At 48.2% G+C, this 18,212-nt stretch overlaps 1 protein-coding gene across 16 annotated transcripts in view; it reads right to left on the bottom strand.

Moving 5' to 3' along the window:
• The window catches only part of PPP6R3 (protein phosphatase 6 regulatory subunit 3), a 123,408-nt gene that overhangs the window by 11,501 nt on the left and 93,695 nt on the right, over positions 1 to 18,212 (bottom strand). For 10 of the 16 annotated variants that reach the window (XM_040255243.1, XM_040255249.1, XM_040255250.1 and 7 more), the window contains 6 exons: positions 14,584 to 14,681; positions 12,717 to 12,771; positions 11,735 to 11,865; positions 7,375 to 7,496; positions 2,960 to 3,113; positions 1,509 to 1,615 (listed from right to left, as the gene is read on the bottom strand). In XM_040255243.1, the coding sequence (XP_040111177.1) occupies positions 1,509 to 1,615; positions 2,960 to 3,113; positions 7,375 to 7,496; positions 11,735 to 11,865; positions 12,717 to 12,771; positions 14,584 to 14,681 (667 nt within the window). The remainder of the gene's footprint in view (positions 1 to 1,508; positions 1,616 to 2,959; positions 3,114 to 7,374; positions 7,497 to 11,734; positions 11,866 to 12,716; positions 12,772 to 14,583; positions 14,682 to 18,212) is intronic. The other 6 variants (XM_040255256.1, XM_040255253.1, XM_040255246.1 and 3 more) reach the window with 1 other exon arrangement.

Here is an 18,212-nt window from a genome sequence, read left to right as displayed (position 1 = left end):
AAAAGAACACACAGCTGATGGTCACGTGCACCAACACCGACTAGGATCTGCCACCCGCTCTGTGCAGACCCACCCACCCAGCGTCACCTCAGCTGCTCGGAGACAAAGAGACATGAGATGATCTGCCCGCTGTTGCCTCTTAATGACGCCCACAAGATAGAAGCTGCAAGGGATCACTGACTACAGCCCAGGACCAGCTAGACCACCAGTCTCCCCCGCTACCTGCACACCCAACGGTCCCTCAGACGACTGCCCCGCCCCTAGCACAGGGCAGACTAGGCGGCCGAACATTCTGTAGCCACAACCCACCATTCAGCCGGCACTGTTCTCATTCACCCTGCTCCTCTGGCTTGTCCACACTCAGGTCCTACTTTTTCCTGTTTGCTAAACTACCCTGTTGTGGTCCTCTGTGGGTCATTTATCTGTCGATGAGAGGCAGTCATGTGGTAAACTGGTGATGAGCATCTGAATTCACACCTGGCCTCAGAGACCAGGTCAAAGCCCCCAACCTGGGCCTGAGTTTTCTTATGAACACAATTGGAGGTGTTTGAACCCCTTTAGAGAACTGCTCAGTGATAAACTAGGTAATCTATATAGAATGTGGCTCAGATAGTAAAGCATCTGCCTACAAGGCGGGAGACCCGGTTTCAATCCCTGGGTGGGGACAATCTCCTGGAGAAGGAAATGGCACCCCACTCCAGGATTCTTGCCTGGAAAATCCCATGGACGGAGGAGCCTGGTAGGCTACAGTCCATGGGGTCGCAAACAGTCAGACACAACTGAGCGACTTCACTTTCACTTTCATTTTTCAGAAGAATGACAAACAAAACACTGAACTCTGGGTCTATTCATTTCCCTTGCCCCTTGGTTCTGTGCCCTACACACGCACCCTCATTTCCTGAGAACTGACTTTTGTCTCTCCCGTGCCAATCCCTCCTTCTCGCCCCTTCACCGACTTCCCACAGCCCTGATCATCAGGTTGGAAACAGTTCAGGGCCCACGCAAGCTACACTTGCCTATTCTGAGTAAGACAGCCACTGGACAACCTCAACCATTTCACCTGTTCAAAAAGATGCAAACGAAGAAACAACTACACAGCCTGACATGCACCCAGACAGCACACTCCAAAGAATAAAAGCACCGGGTGCAACCAGGCCTGGAGCACCCATGGCAAGTGCTGGTCTCATTCCCCCTGGGTGTTGCAGGCTAAGACATGGTCCTTTCTGGGCCTGTTTCCTTTCCTGTCTTGACGGGACTGAATGACTGGCAACTTAGATACCTTACTCTTCTAGGATCAGCATGCTGTGGTTCTGGAATAAACACACAATTGCTTTTTGCCCAAAGCCCTGAGGATATCAGACCCACATCTCATTTTCCTGGGTCGTTTGAGCCCTTGAACTTTTTTAGAAACCTGCTTTGTGGACAAAGACAACTTTTCAGATCTGGGGAACTCAGCGTCACATTCCAGAGCCAACACCCACCAGGAGAGCTGCTGGCCCCGGACCCACCTTCCGGCTGCACAGCCAGCGCAGCCACACTGGGCGTCAGAGGGTCCATCGGCTCAGTGCTGGTTTCCATCTCCACTGGGGAGTTACTCCTTAAAGAATCTTTCGTACTTTTAGAAAAGAGAAAATTCAGAGGTGAGCAGTGGGACACGGCCCTCAGGATCATCATTCACAGAAAACCTTTGAACACTAGTTTCAAATCCACTGTGGAGACACAGCTGGTTACAGACTCCAAGAAACACAAATGTTAGTGTGGACGGCAGAGTGGGGTGGCGGATGAGCCAGGGTGGGAGATTTTCTGTTGGGTCAGCAGGGCAGCGACACGGGGACTTCTCAGAGGTTCCAGAGAGTCTCAAGATGCCCCCAGCCCCTCAGGCTCGCATAACCACCAGGCTCCCGAGGTTGGGACAGCAGTGCATATACTGTGCACCATCAACTGTATCTACAGTTCCACTTTCACAAAAGTCCTATCATCTCCAGGCAGACTGCCCAGAGGGCCTGGCCCTGCTGATGTTTAATGAGACAACATGGCCCATGCACAAGGGCTTGTAAAGGGAAGCAGTTGCTTCAGCAGCATTCTCAGGTAACCAGAAGAGCAAGAGAGAAACCTGGCTGCCCTGTACTGGAGGAGAACCAGCATCTCATTGTATTTTGGAGACATTTCCCATAAGTCTCACTTCACCTCTGAATAACGGCTCACTGCTAATATCAGAGGTGCTATAAAGCAACGTGGGTTTAAGTCTCCTCTCTTGATTTGTCTACAATGGTAAATGCTAGCTCCCATCAGGTTGTTTTCTAATCTTTGCCATTACAGTGACTATTTAAAAACATGTCTTGTTAGAATAGAGAAAGAAAGTCTTTCAAGTCGGGGGGTGGAAATCTCCACCCCATTTTTTTCAGGAGACAAAATGAAACAACAGTAAGCAAATCAAAGTAAGTGTAAGGAGATATGAAATTCACGGTTAATACTCAAAGCCGACAATATTATGCAGAAAAACTACAAAATGATCAGCTGCTGTCGCTGAGACTAATGCAATTAACAAGACTGACAGTCACATCGACATACCCCTAAATTTACAGCACTAGACTGGCTCCAAGCGAAATATACGTTCAGTATTATCTGTTAAACTCAAGGTACAGGCTGCGTCTCCGTAACGCTCCTCACGGAGGCGCCCCTCAGGAACTCCCTGGCTCCACCATCAGCACTCGGCTCCCTGACTCCCTGGGCCATCTATCTCCTCAGCCCACTTTATCATCCACTCCTCCTCCCAGCTCACCCTGGAGGAGAGCAAGGAGGAAGAGGGTGGTGTTTCCTCGTAACTCAGAGCTGTGTCTATATTCCCCCCTGCCCCCATTGATTTTTCAATCTTGTTTAAGGCACTGTATTCAACTGAGAACATGCTACACACCCGGTTCTCAGGTGGGAAGGCTGGGAGAGCCGCGCACGCACTCACCTCAGGGAAGACGTGAACTCTGAGAAAGAAGCCCAGCCTGTCTCCTTCGTTGGCATAGGCTCCTCCGTGCTCCAGACGTCAGACCCCACGGAGTCTAAGGGAGCACCGTGCGTCGTCTCCATGGGGACATCAAAGTTGGCTGACCAGTTGGGTGCTAAAAAGGAGAGGAATTCCACTTTGAGAATGCTTCAGTAATTTAATGTAACACAAGCATTTTTCAAAAACAGATGTTCAGTGGTAAGTAAAGAAAAAAGACTGCAGGTGTGGGGCAAAGGGTATTCTAGCACACTACTGGTGGAAGTGGATAGTCACAACCATGCAGAGGCCATCCCATAACATCCGTCTATTAGAAAACTCTGTGTTTCCTTTGATCCCTTAGCAATTCCCCTTCCTATGACTATTTTTTCCAACAGCGATTAACACACAAGAATACAAAGTCACACAGAAAACAATATACTGATGTTAATTTCCTGATTTTGACAAATGTTCTAAGGATACATGAATACTAGGAGGAAGATGGGTGAAGGGTATACAGCCACTTCCTGACATTCTTTGCACCTTTTCTGCAAATCCAAAATTAGTATAAAATAAATAGTTTTTTAAAAACATGTTAGTACTCAGTCACAGTAAACTGGGAACAACCTCAAGGCTTCCCACCCCACCCCAAGTCCACAATGGTGCTTCTCATAGCCGCCCTTCACCTGAGCACACACAGCAGCGGGGTTCCTGAGATACAAGGAGGAATACAGACTTAGTCTCTGCCCACCCCACCGCCATCTCTGAAGTGACGAAGGTTTCTGTATCTAATGAGAAGAGACTGGGAGCTCCTGGAGAGCCTCAGGATGGGGACTTGGGGAGTGGGGCAACCAAGTGCTTAGAGGGTTGGAACTTTTGGCCCTTCCCCACCACCCCTCCCTCAACGTTCGAGAAGCGTAAGGGGCTAGAGGTCAAGTTAATCACTAATGACCAAAGATTTCACCAATCATGCCCACTTAGCAAGGTCCCCATGAATATCCAAGCTGCGGGGCTGCAGGGCTTCTGGGCTGGGGACAGAAGTGGCAGACGAGACTCCACTGGGACCCAAGTTCCTGCCCGTGGGCCCCTCTGGACCTGTCCTGTTCATTTGCAGCCTCTAAGATATCAACTGGTGATGGTCGGGGAAAGGTTTTCCTGAATTCTGTGAGCAGTTCTAGCAAATAATCAAACCCAGAGAGGTCATGGGAACTCCCAGTTTACAGCCAGTTGGTCAGAAGTACCGGCCGGGGGTGGGGACGGGCAGCCGACTCGCGGGGCAAGTGAGCCCTAACCTGCAGGCCTGACTCAAGATGGTCAGTGTCTTGGCTGAGCTGTGTGGGAGACACACATTTGGTGTCAGGAGTGAAGTTCTGAGAGCAGAGAGGAGCTCTGTTCCCACTGGCTTGCTAGGGCCTGCAGGCACAGGAGAGTGCTCAGAGACGGTGGTGGCAGGACCGCGCACCCTGTCTGGCTGCTCCTCTCTTGCTGCGGTCTGGGTCCTGCCGGCCTCTGTCTCTGTTTATGTCGCCACCCGAGGTGTGTCCCCTTCAGCCGAAATCAGGCCTGCTTGCTCTCATCACACACCGTGCTGCTCCTGCACAGTACCCCGTGCGGAATGCCCAAATGCTTGCTGCGGACGAGCTGGCAGTGGGGACCACCGCTCTTTATCAGGGATGCTCTCTATCACAACTGGAGGCTCCAGGCTCTAAGGAAGGAATGCTAGGCTATGGCAACCGCGAGATACTTGGGGATGCGCCTCAAGACAAGCGACCAAGAAGGACCAGTGTGTAACAGAAGTGCTCCACCCTACAGACAGACCTTCCCGGGCCTCCAGCAACTCAGCTCCCCCTGGGCTAGGTTTCCTTATTTTTTCACTTCAGATAAAACCATCTACTTTAGTCCTGAGGGTTAAATGAGGGCCTCATCTAGCAGGTACTGAAGGAGGGCTGTTTCTGAGCTTCCTGCCCTCTGATCTGTGTACCATGCGGCAGGGCTCCATGGGCTCTGAGAAGGAATAGGACCTTAATGTCTGAAAACCTCACCTGCAACCTCAGAAAGTCAAGAAAGTGGAAATGTTAGTCACTCAGTCATGTCTGACTCTTTGCAACCCCACAGACTGTACCCTGCCAAGCTCCTCCGTCCATGGGATTCTCCAACCAAGAATACTGGAGCTTGTTGCCATTTCCTTCTCCAGGAGATCTTCCCGACCCAGGAATCAAACCCTGGTCTCCTGAATTGCAGGCAGATTCTTTACTATTTGTCACCTCCGGGAGGGTGACAGGTATTTCTGCCTGCCCACCATATGCAAAGTTCTGGACTCGCTCCATCCAAATAAACTAGGCTACACAGAAATGACTGTTGTTAGTCATTTCCTATTATTACCATCCCAGGAAAGATTAGCTCCCCAGAATTACTCTAACATTAACTGTTGAGAAACTCTTCTCAACAGTCAAGAAAAACTCTGGAAGAAGCCACAGAGATTGGGTGGACAGTGGAAGCTCTCAAATCACAGGCTGAGGCAGCTCAGAGCCCTGGAGGGGAGCACCCCACCCCCTCCAGTCCCATCTCAACCCCAGCTGACCTGGTAGTACAAAGAAAGCTTTCCCAAGCAGCAAGGTCAGGAGGGCTGAGACCTGTGAGGCCATGCCCTGTGGGTGAACATCACACCCCTGCCCTTTGTCTCTCTCTCCCTGTCCCCACACCCAGCTCCAGAGACACCATGACAGTGGGAGTGAATCACACCAAGTGTATGGTCTCTCCCCTAGTCACTTGTCACCCACTCAGCAATCTCACAGATCCACAGACTCCAAAATGCCATTCAGCCTTAAGAAAGAGTAATAAAATCCTGCTACACACTTAAACATGGATGAACCTGGAGGGCACCATAAGGGAGTAAACCAGTCACAAAAGACAAAATACTCCATGATTCCACCTAGGATGAGGTCCCTAGAGGAGTCAAATTCAGAGACAGAAGATAGAATGGTGGTGGCCAGGGGCTGGGGAAAGGGGAATGGCGAGTGCTGTTTGTGGGTACAGCTTCAGCTTTGCAAGGTGAGAACGTTCTAGAGGCTCCACTGCACAACAGTGTGAATGCACAACACTACTGAACCACACAGGGAAACACACACACACGCACATGCAAGCCGAAAGCTCAGGGCCTCCGGTCGCCTGCCCCCGCTCCTGATGAGCCCCCGTCGTTTCTCACGTCTCACACTGAGTCTCGCTGCTGGTCTCCCTGTCCCTGAGCACACTTTCTAATCCAGCTTTCACACTGCTACCAAGAGTAATCATGTCGAAACAGATCAATTGACGGGATTCTTAGTAAAATCCTCAGGAGAAGGAGTACAACCTCCAAAATAAAATTCTCCTTCCGGCCTCTGGCCTCATCTCCACCATCCCACCCTTTCTGAGCTGCATTCACCAGCGGCGGGTCCCTGTGCCTTCCTAGGAGCTGTTTTCCTGCAAGCGGACTCATCCCTACTTGTCCTCGTGACACAACCCATCCTCTGGGAGGGCTCTGCAGAGGCCTGGGAGAGCGGGGCCCCTGCTCTCCCCACACTCTCCATCTGCTCAGACACCCCGAGGCCCTGGAGGCCGTGCCTGTGCCCCAGCTCCTGGCACACAGCAGGAGCTGGACACAAGCCGGCTGGTGTGAACGGCGTCATGCCCTTCTGAAGGTGGCGAGCCGCGGAGGAGAGAGAGGCTGGGGACCACACGGGGTCTGCTGGATGCCTGCCACGCTCTGAGGTCACGATGAGGTTCAACCTGACCCCCCGAGTGGGGTTTCATCCTCTAGAACCGAGGCATAAAAACCTTCCCAGGCAACAGGAAGCACTGTTGGCCTGGAGGAAAGCCCCGGTATCAACCTACACAGCTACTTCATGTGAAAATTTGTCTGAACTTTTAGGCATTCACAGTATTTTTAAAAGGCCAGTCAACTTAAGTCTTCTTAGCAAGTGGTAAAACATAAATAAGCATTTAGCTGGGAAAATTTTAGGATCACAGGATTCATAAACAGTGAAGACCCTGTTTAAAACTGCTCCAACTGTAAGGAACTTCCTGCGGCTTAGGAGCACTCCTGATTCTACAGTCTTTCCCCATCCTTCCAGAAGCTACGGTCTCTCCCTTTCTGCTCCGGTTTCCAGCCTCTGCAGCTGGAGGATGGACCCACTGATGTGTTGCTGTCCTCTACCCAGATGCACACAGAGGGCTTCCAAACCGTAGAGACTCCCTCTCACCCAAGGTATGACTGGCTCCTCCCCTCAGGCCCAGCCCCCGAGACGTGAAGTGCCAAGGGAACTCAGAGGACAGCGTGTGCTCCCACGCAACTGCCCTTCAGAGGCTGTCCCAAGCTCTGGGGCCACCTCCACACAGCGCTGGCAGAGAAGGTGGCGACTTACGTTCGCTCAGGTCTACCTCCATCTTGTCCTCCGTGTTGGCACTGCTGGATTCAAACAAGTCTTGTTTTGCTCCATCTTCTTCCTCAGAGTCTGTACTTTCCTCACTGTCTGTACTCCCCGAGCTAAAGGGAAAAGTCCAAAATATTACTACTGCACACCGGCCCCCCGCTAAATCCAGAGTTCAGAAGACACCCCACACCAAAACACTGTGCTGCGCCTCACCCGGGCCCCGCGTGCCGCTCACTGTCAGGGCCCGCCCCACCCCGGGCCCGAGCTGCTCCCACTGGGGCTGTGCTGGCAGACTGCTCGGAAACCTTGCAGCTGCCTGGGGTGGAGGTGCCCCCTGGTGGTGAGAGTCCGCACGTCCCTCACAACCAAAGGTGCTGAGCTTGCTTCTCATGTGCTCACCTCTGTTCTCAAGCATCTTTAGCCTATTTTAGGGAGAAGGCAATGGCAACCCGCTCCAGTACTCTTGCCTGGAAAACCCCATGGATGGAGGAGCCTGGTGCGCTGCAGTCCATGGGGTCGCTAATAGTCGGACACGACTGAGCGACTTCACTTTCACTTTTCACTTTCATGCATTGGAGAAACGGCAACACACTCGTGTTCTTTCCTGGAGAATCCCAGGGACGGGAGAGCCTGGTGGGCTGCCATCTATGGGGTCGCACAGAGTCGGACACAACTGAAGCGACTTAGCAGCAGCAGCCTATTTTAAACACTAGGCTGTCTTTTCTCATTACTACAGAGTTTTGAGAGTTCTTCATACGCTCTGCATGTAAGTCCTTTATGAGATATACGGTTCGCAAATCTTACCTTCGTGTATCCGCCTTGTGCTTGCGTTAACACTGTCTTCTGGAGACTATCAGTGATCCACTTTGATGGAGTTTAACTCGCCACAGTTTTTTTTCATGTAAAGTGCTTCTGGTGTTCTCAGAGATCTTGCCTCACCCAAGGTCACAAAGATCTCTCAGTATTAAAGTTTTCTAATTTTGTGTTTGATTCAGACGTAAGATCCATTTTTGGCTGCTATGTATACATAGTAAGGGCACAGAGACCAAGGTCATTTTCTCACATATCATGTCCAACTATTTTAGCTCTATGTCTTCAGATAACTATCCTCTCTCCACTGATCTGCCTCTGCACCTCCACCATCAATCAGATGTCTATGTATGTGTGTAGGCCTATTTCAGTTCAGTTCAGTCGCTCAGTCGTGTCCGACTCTTTGTGACCCTGTGAATCGCAGCACGCCAGGCCTCCCTGTCCATCACCATCTCCCGGAGTTCACTCAGACTCACGTCCATTGAGTCAGTGATGCCATCCAGCCATCTCATCCTCAGTCGTCCCCTTCTCCTCCTGCCCCCGATCCCTCCCAGCATCAGAGTCTTTTCCAATGAGTCAACTCTTCGCATGAGGTGGCCAAAGTACTGGAGTCTCAGCTTTAGCATCATTCCTTCCAAAGAAATCCCAGGGCTGATCTCCTTCAGAATGGACTGGTTTGATCTCCTTGCTGTCCAAGGGACTTCTCAAGAGTCTTCTCCAACACCACAGTTCAAAAGCATCAATTCTTCGGCGCTCTGCTTATGGGCTCTCTATTCTGTCCCCGATCTACCCCTGTCTTAACTACTGTACCTAGAAGTCAGGCAGTGTTAATACTGTTCTTTATGAAAGCCGTTTTGGCTATTCTAGGTCCTCTGCATCTTCATATAAATTTAAAAATCAACTTATCAACAGCTACCAAAAAACCTGCTATGATTTTGTTTGGAACAGCAATGATTCCAGATCAATCCAGATCTGGGGAGAATTGGCATCTTAATAATATTGTCTTCCAAATCATAAACATTTATCAAGCCTTGATTTCTCTCAGCTTTTCTTCGTGTATGAGCCTTGCACATCTTCTGTCAGATTTATTTGTACATATCTAATATTTTGATGATACTTTGAATAGCACTATTTAGTCATTTTAATTCCAATTGTTGGCTGCAGTATATAGAAAAACAATCACACTGATCCAAGATTGTGCAATCTTGCTAAACCCACCAAACTCTTCTAGGAGTCTTTCTGTAGGTCCCAACAAACTTTCTACACAGATAGTCATGTTGTCTATGAATAATGGTAATTTTTACTTTTCCTTTCCAATCAGATACCATTTATTTCCTTTTCTTGACTCACTGCACTGGCTAGCATTTCCAGCAAAATACTGGAAATCAGGGGTTAAAACAGGCATCCTCATACTGTTCCCAGTCTTGGGAGGAAGTCATTCGGTCTTTCCCCACTGAGTGTGACGCCAGCTGCTAGGTCTACTGCACCAGCCTTAAACAGGCTGAAGACACGCCCTTGTTTCCAGTTTGCTGAAGAGCCCTGCCAGGAGCAGAGGCTGACTTCAGCCACGCGCCTACTGACTTTCAAATGGTAAACCAAGTCTGCACTGCTGGGGTTACTCTCGCCTGGTCACGATGCACCAATGCTGCCGATATTTGCTAAGATTTTTAAAGGAGCTTTTGTACCTGTGCTCTTTTCACACCATATAATGCAATGCCAGCTTCTGGTATCAAGTTATAAGGAGGCGGCTTCAGACAGTGAGATGGATACTATCCCCCTCCTTTTCAATTTTCTGAAAACTTCTGTAAAAACTGCTGTGATTTCATTCTGAAACATTTGGTAGAATTCACAAAGAGAAGTCCTCTGGACCTTGAGCCTTTGTGCGTGTATGTGAGAAGTTTTATACTAAAAATTCAACTTCGTCAGCAGACACAGGACTATCTGGGTTATTGTTTTCTCTTTTTGGTTGAGGTTTGGTAGTTTGTGTCTTTCAAAGACAATCTAAAGCTGTCAGATTTATTGGCAAAGAGTTGCTCCTAGTATTCCTTATTATCCTATTAATATCCGTGGAATCCATAGTGATGTCACCTGTCCTGTTCCTGATTATTAATAATTTATATCTTTTTTCCTTGATCCTTCTGTCTAGGGGGTGTATCAATTCTATTAATCTTCTCAAAGAACAACTTTTAATTATGACCCATCGATTATAATGATTTTCTCTACTGTCTGTTTCATGTTTCTGGCCATTTCTTAGGGTGGAAATTGAGGTCACTGATTTGTTTCTTCCTTTTTAATGTAAGCAGGTAGTGCTAAAAGTGATCCTTTAGGTACGTTTCAGTTGCAATCCCCACTTACTGAGTTCCCATTTTCTTTCAATTCAAAATACTGTATAAATTCCCCCTTTTTTCTTTAACTCATGTGTTATTTAGTTTCCACATATTTAGAGATTTTCTAAAGATGTGTCATTGATTTCTAATTTAATTCCATTGGGTCAGAAAGCATATTTTATATCACCTGAAATCTTTTTTTTTTTTTACCGACTCTTGCTTTGTGGCCCAAAGATGGTCTCTCTCACTAAGTAGTTCATGTACACTTGAAAAGAATGCACACTCTTCTGTGGCGTACTTTAAAAATCCCCAGATGGTCAAGCTGGTTGATAGTATCACGTACGTGTTCTATACTTTTATGGCCTATTATTTTTATCAATTATCAGGAGAGGAGTGTTGAAACATCTAATTGTAACTGTGGAATCTGTCTACTTCTCTTTGTACTTCTATCAGTTTTTGCTCTGTGTATTCTGAAGACCTGTTATTAGGAATGTAGATATAGACAGAACTGGCATTATGCTCTCCTAATAACCACTTTATGACCTTTTAATCTTTTCCTTTGAAATCTATTTTAATAAAGATTCCTCTACCTTTTAATCTGTTTAAATCTTTTTTATTTTAAAGTTTAAGTTCTTAAATAATGTAAGTCCTTTTCCATAGGTGGCAGTAAGTCAGGCCTTTTTTTTTTTTAACCCAATCTGACCAGCTCTGTATTTTATTTGGGTTTTTGGATAGACTTTTGAAAACTGGTCCCAATGGGGATCACATGACATGACTCTGTCTCCTCAAGTAAAATGAATTTTTATAAACTACTTTCCTCTCCCCAGGGAAACTTTCAGATTTTATAAGAAACAACACTCTTAAAAAAAAAAAGAAAGAAAGAAATAACACTCTGCTCTGCTGCTCTTATGACTCGTCAGGGAACACTCCTCAAGGCACCGGATGACAGCATTCCTCAGCATTACTTCCCCATCACAAGAGGCTGTGTCACAACAGCTCATGAACTACATCAGAACACTTGGCGCTCTCAATCAGGTTACCCTGACTTGTTCACACTGCAGACAAGGGAGCTGGTACCAACTCTACCAGTTAACAGGGGCCTTTCTGATCAGGACAAAAGCGCTGATCTCTGGGTCAAATGTGTATGTGTGGAGAGGCAAATAATACTTGTTTTATGCACTGGACACTTACTACTATAACAAGCTATCGCTCACCTTGATCGTCTTTGGGATTCTGGTGTAAATGCAATGTGCTTTTCCTCCCAGATATCTTCCTCATCAGAGCCACCATCATCAAATTGTTGTATTCTTTCCTTACAACATGCTTCAAACAAGGCAATATTTCCCTAAATAAGAGAGGAAAAAAATTAAAAATCAAGTTATTTTCTGCAAATGTTACCAACATAAATCATATTCCTCCATGTCCTTTGGGGGAAAAAAAAACGCCTATCACCTATATACCAAAGTAAAATGTAAGCATGTAGTAAGCTTCTATGTAAGTAACAACAGAAAGGTCACCCCAAGGACTGGCTTCAAAATTAGTATTCAGGAAACGGAGACTGTCTACAGATAGGCTCTCTTCATCTAGTGAGAGCAGCGTTTTGTTCAAGGGCCTCCCCGGGCCACCCGCCTAGCACACAGCCCCAGACCTACCCTAATAGCAACAGCAACCTGTACTTCCTCTGCTTTTACAAGGCCAGCTAAGCAGTGAGGAGTGTCAACGTCCAATCGGTTAGTCTCCGTCTTATCAGAACAGCGAATAAACCAGCGGTCTCTCATGCGAAGTGACATAAAATCAACACTGTGCCCATTCAAATGACACTAACCCCATGTCCATCTGTAGATGTGGCTGACTTGGCATTTGAGAACTGCCTGGTGATGAGGGCTGGCCCTCATCTGACCCAAGTTTCTCTCCTGGTGACATTCAGCAGATGCAAAAGGAAGCAGGTTGGAGTCAAACTGCTGTCTTTGAAGCCAAATGTCTACACTGGCTTCATTAGCCCTGTTACACCTTAAACGAGGGCAGCAAATTTACATGCCTATGGGGCCAAGCAGGCCACGTGCACGGCCTAAGTCACCGCCATCTAAGACAAAGGCTCCTAGAGTCGGGAGCCCCAGCGCACACAGCACCCAGCACCCATTCCCACCGATTGACCTCTCATATGCCTCGCTACTCGCGATCGGCATGAATACTTACACTTTCATTTGTATTGAGAGTAAAGTTGATGTCTGACACCCGATCAAAAGAAACACTGGAAGCAAAAGATGAGTGCAACAGTTAATTATCCACAGACTCAGAAACAGCATTCACGAGATCATCCAGATTCACAGTATGACAAAAATCTCCATTAGTAAAGCCAAATTATTTACATTAAGTGACCCCTCCTCCCTTGGTATAAGGAACTCACACAGGACGGGAGGCCTCAAAGCCTTCCTTATAAACAATGTTCAACAGCTATGGTAGAAACCATGGTTCTATGGGCCATGCTTACATAACCCCAAAAAGGTTATCTGCAGATAAGAAACAGGTTGAAATATGAAAAAAGGGTCACAGACACTGTCAGACCCTGAGCTTTCTCCAGATACAGACAAATGCATACATAAACTATAGACACCCTGGAAGTCTTACACTATAACATGGCACAGATGGGACAAGAACAGGCATTAAAAGAATCCCTAGCCTATTGAATGTGTGGTTTTTGAGTAGGTAGGGCTATCTTAGAATCCTTAAAGGATCTGTTTGAATCAAACATCATTGCAAGTGTCCCATAAAATTCTAAAAAGACTGGATTCCAAACCAGCAACTCTTAACAAATGGGCCCGGACAAGCAGGTGCTGAGACACCACCCGTTGGGGGGTGGGGGGGTGGGGTTCTGGTGGGAGTGCTCCCAGGGTGCAGACAAGCCCCGTGTATGGAGTCCCTGTTCTTCTGGGGTGGAAATGAGCTGATTCTTAGGGCAGCTGACAGCCTCTCCCACTGCTCCACGTACTTACAGTGGGGCCTCAGGCCTCCCCTGGTGGCTCAGAGGGCAAAGCGTCTGCCTACAATGCGGGAGGCCCGGGTTCAATCCCTGGGTCAGAAGATCCTCTGGAGAAGGAAATGGCCATCTACTCCTGTACTCTTGCCTAGAAAATCCCATGGACGGAGGACCCTGGTAGGCTACAGTCCATGGGGTCGCAAAGAGTTGGACACGACTGAGCGACTAAACTTAAAACTTTCCAGGCCCTGTGCCTACACGGCATAGTGTTTGGCACGATCAGAGGGTGTGGAAAAAGTCTTTCAGCTTCTCGCCTGCTGTAAACTGCAATTTACGACAAACAGCAGCCTCCACTGGCTCTAGTTTAACCAAGGCCCGAGCATCTATTGCTGGGGAGGAAACTGAGAGATGCTGGGTGTTGATGACCCCGCTCAGGGCGCTCCCGTGAGAGACAACTCTGCTCAGAGAGCTGCAACACACCTCGAGTAAACAGTTAGTTTATAAACACGTGCATTTCCCAAGGTCAGGGGCTCGACCACTTGTCTTCCTCTCTGTGGGCAGCTCCCACAGCAGCTGTTCGTGGATTCTGCACATCTCTGGGCTCCTCTTTCCCTGACTGCCTTGGCCCTCGGGGGCAGGGAGCCCAGCCCCAACTCCACCTTCCAGTTAGTCACTCAGAGAAGAGAACGTGGGCAGGGTGGAGCCTGCTCGGCCACAGTGTGGCTCTGTCCACTGTGCTGTGGAAGGACCAGACCTGCTCAGGCCACCGAACTGACAGAGGGATTAACCACTGCGGACGCTGTGACCCAGCGCCAAACCCTAACAGGGAGGACGTCAACCTGAGTTCCTGAGTCTAACCAAAATAAACCTTTGTGGAAGACGCCAAACCCAAGGGCAGGCTCCCCTTATGGGAGTCGCATTCTACTCCCTGAGTCGTCTGGGTGACTCAGGCTGATGGGCTGGACCTGAAGGAACACCTAGAGGGCAGGCTCCTCCCAACTCATAGACACAAGGATTCCCAGAACTCAGAAGAATCACCGCCTCTTACAGAGGGCAGGAATGCAGGATGTAGAAAGGCTTACTCACTTGCCAATGTCATCTTGATCTGCAAACTTCTCATCGTTGAAGCCAAACTGGTCAATAAAATTGGACGTCATTTGTTGCATCTGATAATCAGAAAAGGCCTGGCAACCCCAGGACCAGTGACAGTGATACAATGATTCTAATGACATTCTACATACTATATGCCCATTTATTTTCCAGAAACCCCCTTATTTATATGTAGCCATAGGGCTTAAAAAGTTGGTGTGTTCTTTTAAAAAAAAAAAAAAATCAAATAATTTCAGACACAATTTACCCCAAAAAGGAAATGTTTGGAATTTTGTCCACAAATTATTCTAATGCACGTGCCATGTAAGAAGTGTTAAATGACCACTGTCCTCTATTCTGCAATGTCTTAAGAGGTTTGGGTCTGGTTCAAAAAAGTGATCAAGTGACATGTGACCGTCTGAAATTATAAGATGTATCGGCCACCTCTGAACACAACCAACCTTAAAACCCAACAAGCAGTAACCAACCCCCTCCCTTTTGGCATCTCCCCAGCCCCGTCCACTACAACAACATGGCAACAGAGGAAAAACAACTACTGAGCACAATCCCAATTCTACCACACCAGCTCCAGGGATACTTCATTTTCTTAAAAAAAAAAAATAAAAAAAAAAAGATTTAAGTCTCAGAGGCTAAGAAGAGTACAAAGTAACTACTAGCCTACCTACCTTAGGGAGAGGACAGAAAGTTTTCACACTGATCAGAAATCACTCTGAAAAACCCACAACACTGAGAGATCCAGGGAGGAGTCAGTTCTGTTTGCTATACCGTTTCCCGTTTCTACAGAGCACCAGGGCTCTCCGGTGAAGAGGGGGAACGCTACCATGGACTCCACAGAAATGCTGCTGTTCTAACTGTGAACCACAGCAGGCCAGGGGGACGGTGCAGTCAGCAAACGTGCTCCAGGCTCGCTCAGTCAGGGTTAAAGAGACGAAGACAAGCAAGGACCCTCCTCACTCTGCCGCGAGCAACCCAGACGGAGGTGAGCCATGTGCCTGTGTGCGCTGCACGTGGACAGAGCTGCCAGTGGACTGTGAGGGGCTTCAAGCAGCAGCTGTGGCTGGACCACAGGCACTGGCCCTGAGGCCCTGCCAGGCAGGCCACCAAGCTCTCCTGCGTTCTCCTCTGAGCAAGGCCCACAGACTCCACCCTGCAGAAGTGCCTCTGCCGTTAATTCCTGATGATTCATTATGGTGGCAGGGAATTATGGCATGGATAATCCAAATTGTGGATAATTAAACAAACACCTTATATTTGGCTTTGGAAGGCATCTTTTCCTTAGCTCTAAAAAAGTGCTACATGTGTACCGTTTACTCAGAACCTAAAACCTCGCTCACGTTTCTCTAACTTGACACCCACCACTCCCGGCTCACTGTCGCACCTTCAAGCTGCCCCTCTGCCTGCCCACAGAGACGACACTGCCTGAGCACCTGAGGGCTGGGGGCTGGCCCCCAGCTGTGCGCATGGTAAGGCACACCAAGGCTCTGGGCGTCTGGGTGAGAGCAGAGGGCAAGGACAAGTCCTAAGAGGATGGGTGAGTTCTCAATGTACGAATATAAAATATTATGAGTAGAAAGAAACCGATTCATCTGAATTGTTTTATCTCCTATAAGGCAGGACACACGGTTGGTAACGTCAAAGGTGCAATAAGCAATCATAAAGTCGTTCTCCGAGCAGGCGGATAAATCGGGCTCTGAGCTCACTGATAAAAATGTGGTCACACAGGGGAAACGGTCCTTTCCAACGGTTTTGGTTCCTTTCTTTTTTTTTTTTCTTTAAAAATTTTGTACTTCTACAGATAATACTGTAAATCTTTTGGGTATAAAAAGGAAGAAATATTCCCCAAAGTGCGCCTTTAAATGCTTCACAACAGAATGTAAATAACACGTGTATTACAAAAAACGTGTGAATGCACACATGTATGAACATATAGCTGTACACACAGATACACATAAATATGCACACATGTGTTTGCACTGTCCATCTATCCACCTAAGGAGGAAGGCAGACACAACCTCCACATAGTAACGCAGAGGGCACAGGAGACCAGCGAGCCGCAGCCCTCCATAGTTCTGGGTCAACACCACCAGCAAAGAACCTAGGTTTCAAATCTGATTTTTACTAATAAAGCTGTCAAGGCTTACTAAACCCACAGCCATGAAGACTGTTATTGTATTCTCCCTAAAGCTTTATGAAAGTGCTTTGGACTCTGAGAAATTCAAGTCTGGAAAGCGCCATATGGTTGTGCAATTATTACAAACTTTTAATTGCATTTAAAAAGGGGCAAAAGCCCCCATGTGTCAAAACTGCCACCCTGGTCAAAGCCAGGGGCTGCTCTGGTCCTTTATTAAGTCAATCTCTTGGGAGGTCCCCCCGGGCAGCGGGAGTGGTGCCCACCTGCGGCAGCTGGCCCCAATCCTCCAGACAGCACATGAGGAAGACCTCCGCCCCCTCCCCCAGAGGGGCGGCTGCAGGAGGAAGGAGAATGACACCAGCGGGAGGGAACCAGGAGGGGCAGCGAGGCTGGGGGCGGGTTTGCTCAGTGGCGCGCCCTGGGCTCTCTGTGCGCGAGCGTCACCAGACTTGGCTTCAGACGTGAGTGAGGGCAGCGAGGGGACGCACAGAAACTATCCGGTTATAACGGGGGCCAGCATGGATATTCTAGATTAACCTAGATGCAAACTCCTGAACCCAGAAAAAAATGCTTTCGCTATGTTTCCTGTTTTCAAAATGATTCAAGACTGGTCTATAATTTCAATATGCAAAAAAAGTTTACTGGAAGCCTGTCAATCAAAAAATAATAATTATTCTCCCTACTTTTGAGGGTTACATAAAGCGGATAAAATCCACAGGAACAGGAGCCTGGTGTCATTGAGGCATTTTGTTGACTGAGATCAGTTCATACGTACATCATCAGTCTGAAAATTCTCCCCAGAAAATCTATGACCCTGGAACCGGATCTCGAGAGAGAGGTAGGGAATTCACTTTCCAGACACCAGAAGGTCATCAGCTTGATTAAACTACCTGCCGCAAACTCCGAGTTCATTAATTTATTTGCAAATATTAGCGAAAACAGGGCCTTCTCTTTCTTAAAAGCTATTCACCAAAATCAGAATCACCTTGAAAACGCACACTGCACACCCTTCGGCTTCTCTGTAGAGGAGGAACGATGTGTAACTGGGGCTCAGAGCAGGTTGAGGGGACCAACTTGATACTGTCCAGGTGCTCCAGGGTCGGGGAAGGATCGCTTAAAGGTACGAGGGCTCACAGGAAGCCAGCCGGGCCTCTGAGGGGGCCAATGCTGCCGGACAGCAGGCCAACGTGTGAGCGGACCAGGAGGCCCACCTGCTGGACAGCTCCCCTGCGGGCTGGCTGCACCCTGCCCCTCACCTCGGGAAGCTAGTCTCCAGGGGCAGTGCCAAGAAGCAAGAGAAGCCAAAATGCTACCTCAGGCCCATCCTGAACATGTACACATTAAACTGCCTTAGTCCTAAACTCAGACGACTGCTTAGTTCAGCCTATACTGGGGTGTGTCAGTCTACCTGGACACCAAAAGGCAGGGCCTACAGAGTCATCAGAAACTCCATCCTGGCCCTGGTAAAAGGGGC

The sequence above is a fragment of the Oryx dammah genome, unplaced genomic scaffold (assembly GCF_014754425.2).
Source record: "Oryx dammah isolate SB20612 unplaced genomic scaffold, SCBI_Odam_1.1 HiC_scaffold_15, whole genome shotgun sequence".
Classification (NCBI taxonomy): domain Eukaryota; kingdom Metazoa; phylum Chordata; class Mammalia; order Artiodactyla; family Bovidae; genus Oryx; species Oryx dammah.
Note: the sequence above shows the minus strand (reverse complement) of the source record. Positions and strands in the feature narration are given on the sequence as shown.